The following is a 17298-nucleotide window of genomic DNA, read 5'->3' on the forward strand; positions in this document are numbered from 1 at the left end:
TACAGATTTTGCAAAAGTTGAAGGAATAAAGAAGTACATAATTCGAAAAATATTTTTGGTTTTCATTACATTCATTCTTCAGAAATTTTTTTATATTTACTATTGAAAGAAACTCCACTGGAATTCGATTTGATTCAAGGGCGTAGAAATGGGGGGTTCGGGGGGTAATTACCCCCTCAAGATTTCCAAATATAAAATTGCAGAATTCTAGTAAAGACGAAGAACAAAATTTTTACATAAAATGAACCAATAATCATTTTACTTTCCTTTGAAATCCACACGGCAGTTAGAAATCGGACCCGCTTTGTCAGCCCCTCATTTGCCATTTGTGTTTTTAGCATTCGTCGTCGGTATACACTTACTCGTTGTTTTGGTATTGTATCATTCTCGTCACAAAATTTCAATACTGTAGTTCTTCATAGTAATTCGCATAGAAAAATTGTCTGGAATGTGTTTCATTCAAATTTCAATTCATTTGTGAAGACATCAGTTTTGAATTGCAATTGACTATATCGGAGTTGTTGAATTGAAGGTACAAATGAAAATGACAGATGTCTCGGATCATTTTGAGAAAAAAGTCCTATAACACTTGGTTTTAGAGATAAAAGTGTTAAAGTTCAAGTTTTCTTCTCATAGAACCTTCCCTTCATAAGATATTTGATTTGAATTGGCCATAGATATTACAATTTTAAGTTTTCATCATGTGATATGCTAATTTTGAATGCAAATCTACAGGGTGAAATTTTTTGTGGAAAGGTGCCTGATTCCTTCCTCCAGAACTAGTTTTTTGATTAATAAAGATTTTTTATTTATTTATTCATTTAACCATGAACGGACTGGCCATTTCACAAATATTATTAAGTATCGAATGAAAATTAATAGAATAGAATAGAAATTCTTCGAAAAAATAAACAAGCAGAAATAAAACCTAAACCAAAAAAGCTTACAAACTAATGTAACACTTCAAAAAATTGAAAAATTGTAACGTGAAACAAATCTATATCCATTATTAAATGATATAAGCATCACTAAAAAGTACGACATTGTATAAACACCCTGTATCTCGAAAACAAAGCATTTGCGGGCTCATATTCATGGGACTTTTTATTCTTAACATCATCCAAGGAATCTCTCATTTTAGTCCGTAACTCTAATTTAGGAATAACCAGTATGAGGTAAGAACAACCGAATTGGTAATAAAAAAGTTATTTCGAGTAATTTGGTTCAAACTTTTTTTTCTCACATTACAGATATGAGTAAACGTTGTCAAAAATATTTTTTTGATTACTCCCCCCCCCAAAAAAAAAAGGGTCTACGCCCTTGATTCAATTGACTTCTTAACCGAAAAAAATTTTGTGAACTTTAAGAATTGAGTGTTTAGCAGTTTGGTGCAAAGCCAAAGTATTCAGTTCATATCTAACAACTGGTTATATTATAGTTTTTTTCATTCTTATTTCTAAAAACCATCCAGTCATCCAAATTAAATAATGTAAGGAAAACAATAAGAAAAAGTTGTTACGGATATTGCATGAAATAAAATCTATTTTTGGGTTGACTCATTGATTATTGAGCGAGAAACAATGAAGGTAATTGCAAAGTAACGCCCAAATAAGTATATATCAATTCAATAGTCTGAAATGCATTATTCAACAATTATATCAAACTGTGGTAGTATTAGATCACGATTTCATTGAGTACTTTCCGTTTCTACAAAAATGTAGGCTACTGTCTAGGCTCGGGGCTACTAACTACATTGCAGTTGTTGGTTTAGTACCCATGAGAATTAATTATGGTAATTCGTAAACTTATCGAAGATAGGAATGATTCATTCAAGTTTTTGGGTCTGGATGTTTCTTCGAAGTTAATTTTCACAAACAGATATCAATGACATTTCATATGCAGGGGCGATAACTTGATGATTTCGATACGGTAATAATTGCTGTATGTTTCACATTGTTGTTTTCCTGAATAAGATTCGAGATTTGAGATGTTCAATTTTTGCATATAAATGGCGCCCCTTACGAAAAAAGACAGGAGAGATATTTTATCACGCAAAATGTTAGTTGAAATATTTCAAATAAGGCATACCATTTTTTCCTTAAAAAAATTGAGATCATTACCCGTATGCGCGCCAATGATGAACATAAAATTCTTAATTGCATTTCAGAAAATGCGTAATAATTACCTCTTGAAACCCACCAAATTTCATTCGCATATCTCGACCGGTTTCAGAGCAAGAAATAAATAGTCAGTTTTTAAGTAAAAGTTTTACACCCCGTATTTCGAAAAACGAAACATTTGCGGACAAAAGTTATTAAGCATAATGTCATTATTTATTCATGAATGTACCTCTTAAAGTTTGTCGCACTTATTCAATAACACCCTATATAATTAGGTATACAGAGTTAGAACTATTTAGAGGAGCAGTACAAGGATATCGAAAACCGTTAGAGATACAGGTAGCTCAAATTAAAAAAAAGTGTGTTATTTAGAGAGCAGTGTGTTGCTGCTGTTAATAGATCCAAAATATCTTCAATGGTTCTAGAGATATCTCGTACAAACTGAAAATCGATATTTTTTTTCTATCTAACTCGTTGGGTTTTGGAGATCACTTCACGAAATTCGGTTTGTAGGCATAATCCAACATAGAGATTCTAATGATGTCGTCAAATTTCTTCTATATTCCATTGCTTCAGAGACGCGATAGTTAATTTTTTTATGGACGCCATACTCGTTCTCCTTAAGGTGATAAAGAAAAGAATTACGAATAATAATAATAATTAATAATGTAATGTAAATAATAAATGATGTAAAAGCGCCAGTGGGGAATGATATCAACGAAAACTATTCCAATTATCATCTCAACAACTGGAATAGTGCCCAAACATCTCAAGAGGAATATCAAGCAACTGGGACTTAGTGAGTATATATGTAATATAATGCAAAAAGCTGTTCGTTTAGGTACTGCAAGGACGGTGAGAAAATTCCTAGGAAGCGAAGGACAGGTCCAAGGATCACGTGTAAGAGGACCAGAAGTTCGACGAGAACCAGGGGGACCACAAGGACCGAACACGACCGAGCTCTACCCTTCTGATATTTTAAATATCTGGGATTGAGTGAATGTTCCTCTTAGCGAGGAGTGAGAAGCCGACGGCGAGGAGAAATCCTACGCGTATAGGCAAAAGTCGGGGATGTAATGTATAACATTCTACAAAAATGTCGAATCTAGCTACGCAAATTTGAACTTCCTCTTTATTTTTTTGTTTAAGTAGTAAGTTGATGCCAGAATTGTCTAATAACTTGTTACTTCGTTCAGTTGTTAAGTGAATCACGCTGATACCAACACTTTACATAGCGTACAACTGGTAGTGTCTGTAGAAATTGTTCTACATAATTTAAAAATCGCAAGTGATGGTTTCACATACCAACAATAAATGATAAATGATTTAGTAGTATGCTGGAGCCAGAATTGTCAAATAACTTTGTAGGTATGTGAAACCATCACTTGAGTTTTTTAAATTATGTAGAATAATTTCTACAGACATTACCAGTTGTACGCTATATGAAGTGTTGGTAGCAGCATGATTATGTAATTGAAAGGACGTTACTTATCAAACAGGATTAAGGTTTTCACAAAATTTGAGTGATGGTTTCACATAACTACTGAACGAAGTAACAAGTTATTTGACAATTCTGGCACCAGCCTACTACTCAAACAAAAAAATGAAAAGAAAGTTCAAATTTTCTAGACTCGATATTTTTGTAAATGTGATACATAAGGAGAACCAATATGGCGTCCATAAGAAAAAAAATAGACTTATCGCGTCTATGAAACAAAGGAAAATAGAAAAAATTTGACCTCACCATTTGAATCTATATATTGGATAATGGCTCCAAACCGAATTTCGTGTAGTTATCTCCAAAAACAAACGAGTCAAACAGAAAAAAGAAAATCCTAATTTTCAGTTTCTTCGAAATATCTCGACAACCATTGGGGATATTTTGGATCTATTAACAGCCACACATTGACTCCTAAATAACGTTACTCTTCTTCAATTTAATCCACCCTGTATCTCTAGCGATATAATTGTAGTGCTCTTCTAAATAGTTCTAACCCTATAATAATTTCAGTTTTATATTAAATATCAATACTTATTTATTAATCGATTGATCCTTTTGACATAAAAAGTATATAATCTCCAATATATCTTAATTAAATCTACATCATCATGGTATTATTTAGTACTATAGTAGGCCTCAGCAGGTAACAAATTTTTTAATCTGGTCCTGAACACAGGAAACCCCATCTATCTAAGAGGAATAGGTAGGTGATTATACATTCTTGTACTTTGAAATTTTGGTGAATATTCATACTTAGATGTCCTGTGCTGAGACACTAACAATGCTGCGAAATTTCTAGTTCTATATTGGTGGCCATCAGAAAGCTTAAGAAATCAAACATTTTTATATATAGAAGTATGTTACAGTCATAATATTATTCTTCTAAATATTGGTTTCCATGACATCTGCGGATTCAGACCGAAAATAAGGTGCATCACTCGTTTTGTCAGACATAGCAAACGAAGTATTATCTGCAAACATGACAGTCCATTCAGCTATTACATGATCTGGAAGGTCATTTATTGAGAGGATGAAGATGAGAGGGCCTAGCACTGATCATTGTGGGACACCCAGATGGAAATAAAAACTCCGAAACAAAATCATCAACCTTCTTTCACATTATTCTGTCGCTGAGAAAAGATCTGAGCGAATCTAGGAAAATGTCTGGAAAGCCCAAATTATACATTATATTCAATATCAATTCAAAATTGAGACAGTCAAACGTACGCGAAAGATGAAAAAATAGACCTGAAACCCATAAACCGTTGTCCAATGTGTAGAATGCCCCAAAACGAGAACCATGTTGGTTACTTTTCAAGAGATTCAATTTCGAAAGTTAACTTGTTATGCGATTATAATCAATTCTCCCAATCACCTTTGAAAAAACATTTATCAGACAGATCGGTCTTTAACTGCTTATACCAGTTGGATTGTTTTTCTTAAATATAAGAAGGACTATCAAACATGGTTCAGTAATTATCTCTTAGCTATTGCTCTGACATCCAGACATTTCGGTTTTCACATTAGACCTTCAATTATTATTTTTTTTATATAATTTTTCTAAACTCTGATCGCTCAAACTAGTCAGTCAAAATTTAAAATCAGAAAAAATAATTCCCATTCATATGAATAAAAAGGGCGAATAGAATAACTGTCATAAAAAAATTTAGGACAATAAACCTTCCTGAAAACTAGGGATTATGAAAACATTGAAACATTGAAAGTGTTGTTGATATTTCAGTTGAAAGTGTTTGATTCCAGATAATCCAGGAATTGTTGAAGATTTTAATCCTTAGTAAGAACTTATGTTTCCAAAAGTTCAAATTTCAATTTTTAGATTATTTGAAAAAAAGAAAATAATGAAACCAGTTAAATTTGTAGCGATTTATTAGTTTCAATAATAAATAATCAGTTGAAGGTGTCTTAATAAGAGTCATTCTGTTAATTTAACGACGATTCTATCATTCTGAAATTACATCTTTCAGAACCAAATATTATATTCTTGATAACTCGATGAAATCAAATAAATTATTATCTACCTATTTCACTCACTCAAAGTTGTTTTAATCCAAGAAAATACTCTCGATTTGATCATGAACCTGATCTAGATATGAAAATAATTTATGACAGAATTGAATTACTAATCATCCAATTATTATCATATTGAAATCATTATTCATAATTTACTTCATTATCAATCATGATTTAACATAATCAATGTTTGACTAATTATTTCCATGTTTGAGGATTTTAAAGTTTGACCATATCTTGAAAATCTTCAGAAGTGTCTCATAGGTTGTCACCTGTCGGGGGACAGGAGAAAGGTCCCTTCAGATTCCCCCACGGGCGTGGACCATACCGCGCCTCACAGTTGTGCCACTATATAAACATCCAACATACAGGATTATGTCAGATCAAGTATCCACAAGCAAACATGGCATTCAAAGTAAGTGTTGTGCTTCTTGGTACCTAACTTGAAAATAAATAATGAAAATTCAGGTGCTTTCGGAAAATATCAACAAAAATTCTTTCATAATCGTGATTTATTATAGAATTTTGAAAAAAAAACTGTTTTGGAATTTTAAAATATTTCTTCAAAAAATATTCACAATTTTCAATCCAATCTCGAAAATGTTTGATGCAAAATTAAAAATTGAACTTTCGATTAATTGTGAAACAGATGAACCTATGATGAATGAAAATCTTTAGAACTATAACACCATTGGTTTCTTTCATTATAATTGATCTGTTGTTTCTGTTAAAAACCCTCATATCTGGGAGAAAGACCTTTAACCCATTCAGTATCATTGAAAAATTGAAACAAATAGCTTTGAAAATTTGTCAATGTCTATACATCTATTACATTCTTGTGGAATACTTGTTTCACACTTTTCATATTTTTTTTCTCTACATACATTATTTCTCCATACTTTACGTTGTGGAAATAGTCATTTTGCTTATAGCAATAGTCAAATAAATATTATTATTATTGTTATTTTTATTAATAAATTTTGAAATTTTTTCTGAATTTCTGGAACTCCCTCTAGTACATTAATTCACCAAATTATTCGTTTCAATATGATATGATCAATCTCTTATCATTTTAAATTCGTTCATACAGGCTACTTTCATATGGAATCTTCTCAATATTTCATTTAGATCTCCTCTTCTTCAGTGTCAATATTTCTCCATCATATTTAGTTTTTTTTTATTGAATTTTCAGCATCAACTACAAAGGTTCTTAGCCATTCATATTCAGTGTTGTAGATACCTATACAGTTTTATAGACCTTGAAGTTTGTTTTACACAGTAAATTTCGAATCTGCCATTACTTTGTATCAGTAATCTAGAAATGTTTTCAGTTCACTAGGAAAGTACTAACAGTACTCCAGAAGAAATTGCACTTGCCTTATATAGCATTGTTTGCATTTAGCTAGTTGAGTGGTAGCTAATACTTCCTACCAGTAAACTAGCCGAATTAAGATGTAGATTTAGTTTCGTAGCCAGTAAAATTTCTCTCTCATTTTTATTACGCATCACGACATAAGATATAATTTGTACGGTTTTTTCATCTTGTTATCAGCATCTTTTATATTTTCACAAAAAAATGCTCCAGGATATCTATACTCATTAACTTTTTTCAGTTGTTGTCATCTTTCTAATACAGTTTTTCAATTTGAAGCAAATATTGTTGCAAGGGCCCATGAAGCTTTGATTTACCCATCAACTCGTTGATTTCAGTTTGAATTTTATACACAAAAGAGTTCTATTCATAAAATTAAAAAAATATATTCTTCTGAATTTTTTTCAAATGATTTTCTGATGAATAACGAAGATTGCATAATATGAAATTATATTTTTTTGCAGCTTGTCAGCTTCGCAGCTCTTCTGGCTGTAGCCCGCGCCGGCATTCCCTTAGCTGCGCCAGCCTACTCGTACTCCAGTATTTCGTCTCCAATTGCTCATCTTGCACCAGCAGCACCCGCATATGCCAAAATTGCCACCTACTCTTCCCCCACCATTTCTTATGCCTCACCAATAGCTAAAGTAGCCACCATTTCTGCCCCAACTTACCACTACGCTGCTCCAACTTATTCTGTTGCTCATGCACCAGTAGCTTATGCTGCTCCAATTGCCAAGGCTATTGTCCCCGTAGCTAAGACCATCGTTGCTGAACCATCTGCCCCAGCTCACTACGATTTTGGATACTCCGTCAACGACCCCCACACCGGAGACAGCAAATCTCAACAAGAATCTCGCCGTGGTGATGTTGTCCAAGGCAGCTACTCCCTCATTGAAGCCGATGGATCCAAACGTATTGTAGAATACACCGCTGATCCACACAATGGTTTCAACGCTGTCGTACACAAGGAACCAGCTGCAGTTGCTGTAAAAGCAGCAGTACCAGTCGTTGCGAAATATGCCGCTCCATTGACATATGCTTCACCAATTGTTAAATACGCTGCTCCTTTGACTTATGCTGCACCAGCATATGCCAAAATTGCCGCCGCTCCAGCTATCACCTACCACCATTAATTTTACTGGATTTGACCAAACTGATGTTACCATTTTGATTTATATCGTTGACTCGTTTATATAGTTGTAGGCTTATTATTTATTTTTATAGTATAGGCTGTATGAATGCCATAATAAAAAGTTTGATATAAGTATCGAATTTAATTTTGTATCTGATCGTCGATTTTTTCGCAATGTTTCGGGGAAGTTAGTGAAAGAGTCATATTTTTTATTTTTGGATAGAGTATTTGCATCATGAACGAGAAAGTTCATTCAAGTCCATATGTTTTATTCAGTTCAGGGTTTGTACGAGTTGCACTACATGTTATGTAGGGTTTTTATATCGTTGTCTAGGGGTTTATATAAAAAAGGCCGCCGGAACTTAACTATTGTTTATTTACACTTTGTACAATTCAACTTCAATTGAATTGAATTGAAAGCCACTGAACTTTCGTCTATCGAAGTTATTTTATTTCGTCCAATTCTTAATCGTCTAATTGTCTGATTATTCGAGTAGATCCGTCTATATCTAACGTCGAATTATCTAACTAGCTGCGTCTAATATATTTCACGTCGAATCATATGCGTCTATCACGTCGAATTCTAACTATGTCCGTCTATTCTCTCACGTCGAATTCTTTAACATTTTCTGTCTAATCTGTAACGTCGAATACTAACTATGTCTGTCTATTCTTTCACGTCGAATATCACCCTCGTCCCCTTGTATCGTGCTCCAGTCTCAGTCTTAAGTCTCAAGTACCTCTTCCCCTTACGTCTCCCTATATCGATGAAACTGCATGGTCCACCGTTTTGGGAACGATCGTGTAGTTTTTGTTTCGTCGAGTCAGTAGCGTATCATTCAGTTGGGTGGGTTAAGAATTCGGATCCCACATGTTATGTTCAACATTTCATCAAGATTGAGAAATGTTTCAACACAAATCAATTAATTCAATTATCAACTCATAATGAAAGATCGTTATATATTTTTTTAAATATTATTCTGAAATGACTACTATCGAATGAAAACCATTCATTATGTAAGATCCTAAACGAAGCTTTACTCCTGTCACATTAGAATTATTATTGAGTTTGTATGTTTTATATTGGCTATTGTTGATTTTATAAGTTGTATTAAAAATCACGTACAGGCTCACGCCTCTGTGATTAATGTTTATCGAGAATAAACTATATTATTATTATTATTATCAACTCATTCTAAATAAATAAGTAGAACACAACAGCTATTCTTTTCAGGACGAAACATATCAAAGCGGAACAGATTACCCTTGGAAACAGCATACAACAGCTAGAAAGATCCTCAAAATTCCTTGGAGTTTAGCTGGACGACTTCCTGAATTGGGGGGAACACGTGAGGTATGTGTCGGGAAAATTAAACTCAACAACATATGCTCTAAGAAGTATATCCTCCCACATGAATGAGTCAACAACAAAGACCTTTTACTATGACTACTTTGAAGCCATAGCAAAATACGGTATCGTATTTTGGGGGTCCAGCTCAGATATCCAGCATATTTTTGTGATTCAAAAGCGAGCAACAAGATCCATTACAAAAATGAAAGCTAAAGAAAGTTGTAGAGGAGTCTCCAAGAAACACAAAATTTTCACAATATACGCTTTATACATACAGAGAGGGCCATTGAAAACGAAACAGCGGCTCTGTAAGTCGGCAGAACCGAGTTATATAAAAACGCTCGGACACGTCAACAACATTTTCGAGGGGGATATCGTTCGCGATGAAATTCACCCGAAATACATTCCATCCCTCGAAGCTGTGACCGCCACCCCTAAATTTTTAAATGGCACCATATGGCAAGTGATACCTCATTTGAAAAGTAGTTACCTTCTTAATATCAAACAACAAAAATAAATTAATTCTATCGATTCGTTTTCGAGATATAGGAAGTTGAATTTGGAAAATAACTTTTTATTCACTCAATCAATAAAAATTAGATCTAACATTGCAACTGTTTAAAGATAATTATCATTGTCAAGGAATTAAATGATCTAACTGTTTACCGCCCATTTCCATACAATAGTACAAGTTCTGTTCAAAATGAGACCTCACATTTCGTAGCATTGCCGGCGTTATTTGACGGCATTCTTCAATAATTCTACGTCGTAAATCTTCCAGAGATTCTGGTTCGGTTGCATAGATTTTGTTTTTCAAGTGACCTCACAGAAAAAAGTCGAGTGGGGTTAAATCTGGAGATCTGGCTGGCCACCCTATAGCGCCTCTTCTTCCAATCCAACTTCCAGGAAACATTTTCTCTAAAAACTTGTTGAAATTTCAAGTGCTCTTCGTGGTAACGATTGAGTGAATAAAAAGTTATTTCCCAACTTCAAGTTCCTATATCTCGAAAACGAATCGATAGAATTAATTTATTTTTGTTGTTTGATATTAAGAAGGAAACTACCTTTCAAATGAGGCATCACTTGCCATATGGTGCCATTTAAAAATTTAGGGGTGGCGGTCACAGCTTCGAGGGATGGAATGTATTTCGGGTGAATTTCATCGCGAACGATGTCCCCCTCGAAAATGTGTTGACGTGTCCGAGCGTTTTTATATAACTCGGTTCTGCCGACTTACAGAGCCGCTGTTTCGTTTTCAATGGCCCTCTCTGTATATGAGTGCTTGATATTTGTCTCGCAAAATACAAGGGAATTCCAAACTGAAGAAAGCCATAGTTATTCAACGAGAACCAACTACATCATGTATCCAATTCATAGACATTCTCAGAAAAAGTAACACACTTTAGATGTATCAAGTTTTTCAATAATCTACCAAACAAACTACAAAGACTAAGATCACTCGAAACCTTCAAACGAGAACTCAGGAAGTACCTTATTGACTTAGAACCCTATACAATACAAGAATTTCTGGATTCAAATTAAATTTAAGATATATTTCATTCAATTTCGTGCAGTTTCATGTAACTCTTAAAAATAAAGAACCTCATTTATTTATTCCTGGTCCCATCTCCACTTCAGGCACATCCCTCAAATCATGTTCACTCGACAGCAAAATCTTTTCTGTGAAAACTCAAAATTAGTGCATTACATCAACTGAAATATGCTGATCTGTAATGTACTAAAGTTAGAATGACAATTATACAGGATGTATCCGAATAACACCGAAAAAATATAAGGGGTGATTCTATGATAAAAATTCAGGTGATTTGGTATAAAATTTTCTAAAAACCTCACCCCGAAAAGGTTACTTCCCTCCGAAAATTAAAAAATTTCTTTTTTTTATTTTCCATATTCCCTATTCCACTTGATAAATATTACTTGTTGATAAATCTACACATTTCGGAATTTTTTCAACCCAGAAGTATGCTTGGAAGGGGTTGAAATAGTCAACAGCTAAAATATTTTCTGTTACAACTTTTTTTTGGATGAAAATTATCTTTTTGAAAGAACACTGCTGAAAAGCCCTATTTTATTTACATTTTCATTTCCAAAAGTTCAATTAAAACTTGGGCAATTACGAGAAAAACATTAAGCTTTGCAAGCTCATGTTAAATAACACTTTATTGAACAAGGCCAACCAAATTCTGATTCTACTGGGCTGAGACTTTTACCACTAAAACAAAAGTGAACAAACAATAAACAGAAACCTGTCGAATATCTACAATACAATTATAATTTTTGTTGTTTATCTATGGAGGGGTGTAACTTTTCCGGGGGGATTTTATACCAAATTTCCATCTTCATTTCATCACAGAATCACCATATTTTTTCGGTGTTATTGAGATAAACCCTGTATAGTGTACCTATGTAAATGCATTATGAAATAGCACCACTTCGAACATAACTAATTAAAATGAAAAAAAAAAGAGAGAACGTCGAATACCGATTTTGTCTTTTGATAACATGAACTCAGAGTAACTCTGAAAATATATATTTTGAAAGCTGATTATGCACATATCTTCTAGTCCTGATCAATATTGTTTGCCGGTCAAACAATTTTTAGTATTTTCCCATTGTTTTATACGATTGAATCAACCTATGTGATGATAAAAAAAATCGAGATGAGAGCAGGAACCAGATATTAGTCCAAAGAAATGAACACTTGAGTGTATTATTGAGGATACAATATCCTAAGAAATTAAACATTGATCTGCTTGGTGGACAAGCGTTATTGATGGAAAATATTTGCAGATTCTAAATAACGCCTTATACATATAAAAAAGGTTTTTTTCAAACGGATGGTTGCATCAGGATACGCAATAGTATAAACATTTTTTGAACCAATTTTTTTTCTTGATGACTCATTTTTCTTGAGGTACCTTATCATCCTGATCAGCGATACCACCGAAACTAGCTCCAATAAACTTTTGTTTTGGAATGAAAAAAAAATCATTTTCATTTGCAATATGGCATTCAAACAGTTATGAACAAATTCTGTTTAGTTGTATCCGCAAACTCTTGCAACCCTTGCAACAGCCTTTGGAATTCAGTTTAAAGCCCTTTCAAGATGTATTCAGTTTCTATTAGGTATCTTTATTACATAAATATGAAATAAATTAATATACCTCCATGCAATGTATTGAATACACTGAGTAAATTTATGTACTTTCAAGTTTCAATACGGCCGAATGCACTATATTTTGGATTCCTGAACAACCTCCTACTTGAAGAAGTAATAGTTTGTGAAATTAATGGTTATTATAAAATTGCTTTCGCTATCATATCGAAATCATTATGATATATAAATTACCTCCCATTATTCTTTTCAAACATTTTTAAAAATGAATTAGTGAGATCCGATTTAACTGATCGTTTCATTCCCAGTTCGTAATTTCAATCCCAAAAATCTCATTCAGAATACTAGTGATATTTGAGAAAAAAAATGAGTTACGGTAGTCCAAAAAATAAATATCCGGAAGAATGATACATTAATCATAGAGAACAATAATTGCTGATTTTATTCTGCGAAATGCATCTCCGATATTAAACCAGAATAATACGAACAAATTATAATTGATTTAACAACTTAATTCAATGGAATTCGATAGGTAACATTAATTGATACACATTCGAAGGCGTTACATGGAATTATAGCGTAATTGTTATGATCTTACAAGAAATAATTGTCCCGCTGGGTAACCATGAAACAATATTTCTCGCGGCTTCAGGTCAAGTTCAAGTGCAGTTGGGATTTCGGGTGTCTGGCTACCAGTGAAAGGTCCATGGAACTCGAGAAGGCAGGGATCGAACGATTTCGTCATTTTGATATGAAATTGGTATATATAGATTGATGGAATACCAGATTATTCATTCCATTTGGTAGACTACAATCATGGCATTCAAAGTAAGTAGAAGCAATATATGCAAACTGAAAACATTTATTTTGTTCTTATATGAGGATATATTTTAAACCATACTTCATTTCAGTTCGTTACTTTTGCCGCCCTTGTGGCTGTTGCCCGTGCTGGCAACTTGGGATATGCCGCAGCTCCAGCTGTTTCCTACTCCAGCATCTCAGCTCCAGTCGCTCACTACGCTGCACCAGCTTTAGCCAAAGTTGCAACCTATGCAGCCCCAGCCGTATCTTACTCCAGCATCTCGTCACCAGTAGCTCACTACGCTGCTCCAGCTGTAGCCAAAGTAGCAACCTATTCTGCAGCTCCAGCCGTATCTTATTCCAGCATCTCATCACCAGTAGCTCACTATGCTGCACCAGCTGTTGCTAAAGTAGCCACCTACTCTGCTCCAGTCGCTCACACCTACTCTTATGCCCCATCTGTCCAGACTTACTCTGCTCCAGTTGCCCACGCTTACTCTTATGCCCCATCTGTCCAGACCTACTCTGCTCCAGTTGCTCACACCTATGCTGCTGCCCCAGCTATCACCAAATACGCTGCTCCTCTTGCCTACGCCACCCCAATTGCCAAAACTATTGTTGCCGAACCAGAAGCACCAGCTAACTACGATTTTGGATACTCCGTCAACGACCCCCACACCGGAGACAGCAAATCCCAACAAGAATCTCGTCACGGTGATGTTGTCCAAGGAAGCTACTCCCTCATCGAATCTGATGGAACCAAACGTATCGTAGAATACACCGCTGATGCCCACAATGGTTTCAACGCTGTTGTACACAAAGAACAAGCTGCCGTAGCTGTCAAAGCCGCCGTACCAGTTGTTGCCAAATATGCCGCACCAGCTATCTCCTACGCTGCCCCAGTTGCCAAAGTAGCTTATGCTGCTGCACCAGCTATCTCCTACGCTGCTGCTCCAGCTCTCTACCACCACTAAGTGATGAATATCGACCAATTGTTGTGTAAATAGATTGTTTTATTTATTTTGGCAAACATGCCTGAGTGACTCATGAATAAATTTCTTCCTAATTATTTTGTTGGATTTTTTATAAGACATTCATACATACATGATATACGTGAAACCATCCTACCTTATACAGGAAAATCATCTTCAACTCATAAAACTCCTGCCGCTTAATTCTGAGGGTAGCTCAGATCGTTGCAAAATTTGATTGTATTTTGTGTAGGATTTGTTTTTGTGTTTCAGTGCCATTTCAGATATATCACTGTTAGCTGTTTTCTACAATATTTCAATACACAACGTCAGTTAATATTGCTAGGGTACTTATTCAAACAAAAATATCGAAGGTATTGAAATGTTTAAAAGAAATAGTATATTGGGCAACAAGTGGGAAAAGTCCAACTTTTCTCATGAGTGTGGAAGTGAGAAAAGGACTTTCGCCACATATTGCGCACTATACTTTTCTAGAACAGCACAAATTTAAATAATTCAAGTAATGTACTTAATTCAATTCAAAATAACCTTCGTTGACAGCATCTGTTCATTTCCTCACTTCTCAAAAGCCCAATTTCATTGGCCTATCATGCGAGGTGTGAACAGAGTGCCGTGTGGAATAATATTTCTCACAGTATGTGAAATGAAATTGAATAAGCTATAGAAAATACGCTACTTTTCATAGCAGTTGTAGGAAAAGATTATCTGCTAAATTTCGACTTTTCACCAAATAACAATCCACTGTTTACTATCCTTAACTATATAAAATAAAAGATTTAAACTCAATGATATAACAGAGAAAGTTAGACTAAGTAGAGACGTATCGAATGAGGTGATTGGTGACAATGAGTTTAGCAATGGGGTTAGTTTCTGTTGTTGTGCTTATTTCAGTTCCATTATAATATTATGTCCACTTTGAATTTAATGTCAGTTTTCAGCATGGCTCTATCATATGCCAACTCTTGTTTATAGCTAATATTCCAATCAAATGTAAAAGAAATTAAACCAATTTTTTTAACACTTATCCTCGAACAAATAACAGATTGTTAAGAATTTAGTTCTTATTCTGCATAATTTGAGAAAGTCACAGTATGAAGAAAATGAATATAATCAGTGTCTAATGAAACAATTGAGTAGTCATTTAATCCTAATTTATAAATTAGAAAGATTTCAAAATAGTTACACTGTACCACTTGTTTTCCCTTATTTTCATTATTACCAAGCGCTAGTTCCGTGAAAATGATATCAGAAGAGAAATTCTCTTATTATAATTATATAGTTCAGTAGAACTGAATTTACTTTAAAATTGAGGAAACCTATGAATTAATTTCAACTCGAAAAAGCAATTTCAAAAGTTCGCAAAATTAATGAACATCATTTTTTGTTCAAAAATGAGAAATATGATAAAATAAACCATTAGTTTGATAAATTATATATGAATTAAATGCAACTGAGAAAATTATAACTCTTTCGCGATGCATATAATTCTGAAAAATTTATAAATTATAAATGTCGATTATACTATATGTAACATTTTACTAACGATACCAAAGATTTCTTTCTTCTTGTTCCCCTGTTTTTAGGCTCACAGCCTATTTTTTTCCAACTCAATCATGCGATTCGTTAGATGTTGAGATCCAGGAGTCTTTCCATCTTTTGGGTGGTCTACCCACGGGTCTCCTGGTTTCCGGGATCCCATCCCGTGCGATTCTCGCTATCCTGTTGAGTGCCATTCTTTCCACGTGCTCGCTCCATGCTCTCCTACGTTTCCTCCCTCATTTTTTTCAAATAATCAAAATTTTATATTTTCGTAAAAGACTATATTTCTATTATGCTGAACCTTTCATACCCGGATATCTCGAAAGAATTCTGAAATTCCGGAATTTTAGCCTTAGTCTAGTGGATTTTTCAGCTGATGTTTCGCTTACTACTGCCATAAGTATTATTGAAGGTTTCGGAGTCCTACATACCTAGATTGTAACCCGACTCTAGATTTCTCTGATATATCGAAGAAATGCACATCAGGTGAAATCTATTTCAATGAAATTGTGTCAAAAAAAATACAACGTCAACTGGAAATGGGACGCCTATTTCTATGATCATTTCATTCAAGATACTCATGATTTTGGAATTCAGGAGAAATTTCAAGGGAGAGTATGTGGTACAATCAATCAATCCACATATTATAAGAACTGTAATGAGCTAGCGCAAGTTTCGTATTTCGACAATGAATTATTTGCTCGGTCGATTAAAGATAAAACGTGTTCTCGCATCACATTAGGTCAAGTTCAAATTGAATAAGAAATTCAACCGTCTAGTTTATGATGAAAGGTCTTATTATTCTGAAGGGTAGGGCATCGATGCATTCGAATAAGAATGAAATATTCATAAATGTATCAATTGAATGAATGAAATGCCAGTTGATATTTCTCATTAGCCCGTTTGATTTGATTCGATCAGATGATCTCAAATAGTTGAGTGTGGAGTAAATGGTTAATCTTTTGATTTGTAGTCATGGATGCAATAAGGAATTCACGGCTTGGCTTGATTTTCAAGCTACTTGGCTTGAGATTGACTTGATTGCAAGTCAAGCTCAAGTCAATATCAATATCAAGCTACTTGATTTGTAGCAATTTTATTGTGTAGTGTCACATAAATAAAAAAATTATTAAATGAGAAGAAACCTTGCAAAAAACACTTTTATTGATACCAAATCTTTTGTATAAAAGAAGCGATAATATCAACTTTTTTGGAATAGAGACATAAATTAAATCACTATAAATCATATATTCGAAACGTATAGCAATTTTTTCAATCCATTCTCCTAGGAATTACGATTTCTCGGACAAAGTAGAAAATGAC

The 17298-nt window shown here is 34.1% G+C and overlaps 2 protein-coding genes across 2 annotated transcripts; both read left to right on the plus strand.

Moving 5' to 3' along the window:
- Positions 1–5712: 5712 nt before the first annotated feature.
- On the plus strand, positions 5713–8288 carry LOC123670801 (larval cuticle protein A3A-like). The gene is made up of 2 exons (XM_045604356.1): positions 5713–6067; positions 7489–8288. Exons 1-2 carry the CDS (start codon positions 6056–6058, stop codon positions 8155–8157), a joined length of 681 nt encoding a protein of 226 aa, XP_045460312.1. The 5' UTR covers positions 5713–6055; the 3' UTR covers positions 8158–8288.
- A 5031-nt stretch (positions 8289–13319) lies between these two features.
- On the plus strand, positions 13320–14513 carry LOC123670798 (cuticle protein-like). Its single transcript, XM_045604353.1, has 2 exons — positions 13320–13471; positions 13555–14513. Exons 1-2 carry the CDS (start codon positions 13460–13462, stop codon positions 14416–14418), a joined length of 876 nt encoding a protein of 291 aa, XP_045460309.1. The 5' UTR covers positions 13320–13459; the 3' UTR covers positions 14419–14513.
- Positions 14514–17298: the final 2785 nt, after the last annotated feature.

Source organism: Harmonia axyridis, chromosome 1, assembly GCF_914767665.1.
Source record: "Harmonia axyridis chromosome 1, icHarAxyr1.1, whole genome shotgun sequence".
In the NCBI taxonomy this organism is placed as follows: domain Eukaryota; kingdom Metazoa; phylum Arthropoda; class Insecta; order Coleoptera; family Coccinellidae; genus Harmonia; species Harmonia axyridis.